This window comes from Cariama cristata, unplaced genomic scaffold, assembly GCF_000690535.1.
Source record: "Cariama cristata isolate BGI_N322 unplaced genomic scaffold, ASM69053v1 scaffold25292, whole genome shotgun sequence".
Taxonomy (NCBI): domain Eukaryota; kingdom Metazoa; phylum Chordata; class Aves; order Cariamiformes; family Cariamidae; genus Cariama; species Cariama cristata.
In genome coordinates, this window is record NW_009603586.1 from 666 (window position 1) to 1,005 (window position 340).

Sequence of the window (340 nt, forward strand, 5' to 3'; positions counted from 1 at the left end):
TCTCACCTCTCCCCAAAAATCCCCAGGGCCATCGGCAGCGCTGCCCCATGGAAGGATCGATCCGTCAGTGCCCCCCTCGGCCCCGTCTCCCACGCACGCTGGGGCCCCACTCACGTTTCGTGGGTCCCAAAGAAGAAGACTTGGTATTTATTGGAGGAGGATTTTACTGCAGATTCCGGCATCTCGTCAATCTGTGTGACACAAAGGACGGGGTGAGAAAAGGGGAGGGCAGAGCCCCACCTTCCCCCAGCACCGGGATGTCACCCACCGGCTGGGACACAGCTGTCCAACGTGCCGACACAGCCCGAGGAGGGAAGAAAATGTTATTCCTCAGGAATTC

General features: G+C 59.1%; 1 protein-coding gene across 1 annotated transcript in view; it reads right to left on the bottom strand.

Moving 5' to 3' along the window:
• HDGF (hepatoma-derived growth factor) overlaps nucleotides 1-185 on the bottom strand; it is a gene marked incomplete at its 3' end in the record, with an annotated part of 846 nt that extends 661 nt beyond the window's left edge. The window contains exon 1 of the mRNA XM_009695267.1: nucleotides 115-185. Coding sequence (XP_009693569.1) covers nucleotides 115-182 — 68 coding nt within the window. The remainder of the gene's footprint in view (nucleotides 1-114) is intronic.
• Between the last annotated feature and the right edge of the window lie 155 nt (nucleotides 186-340).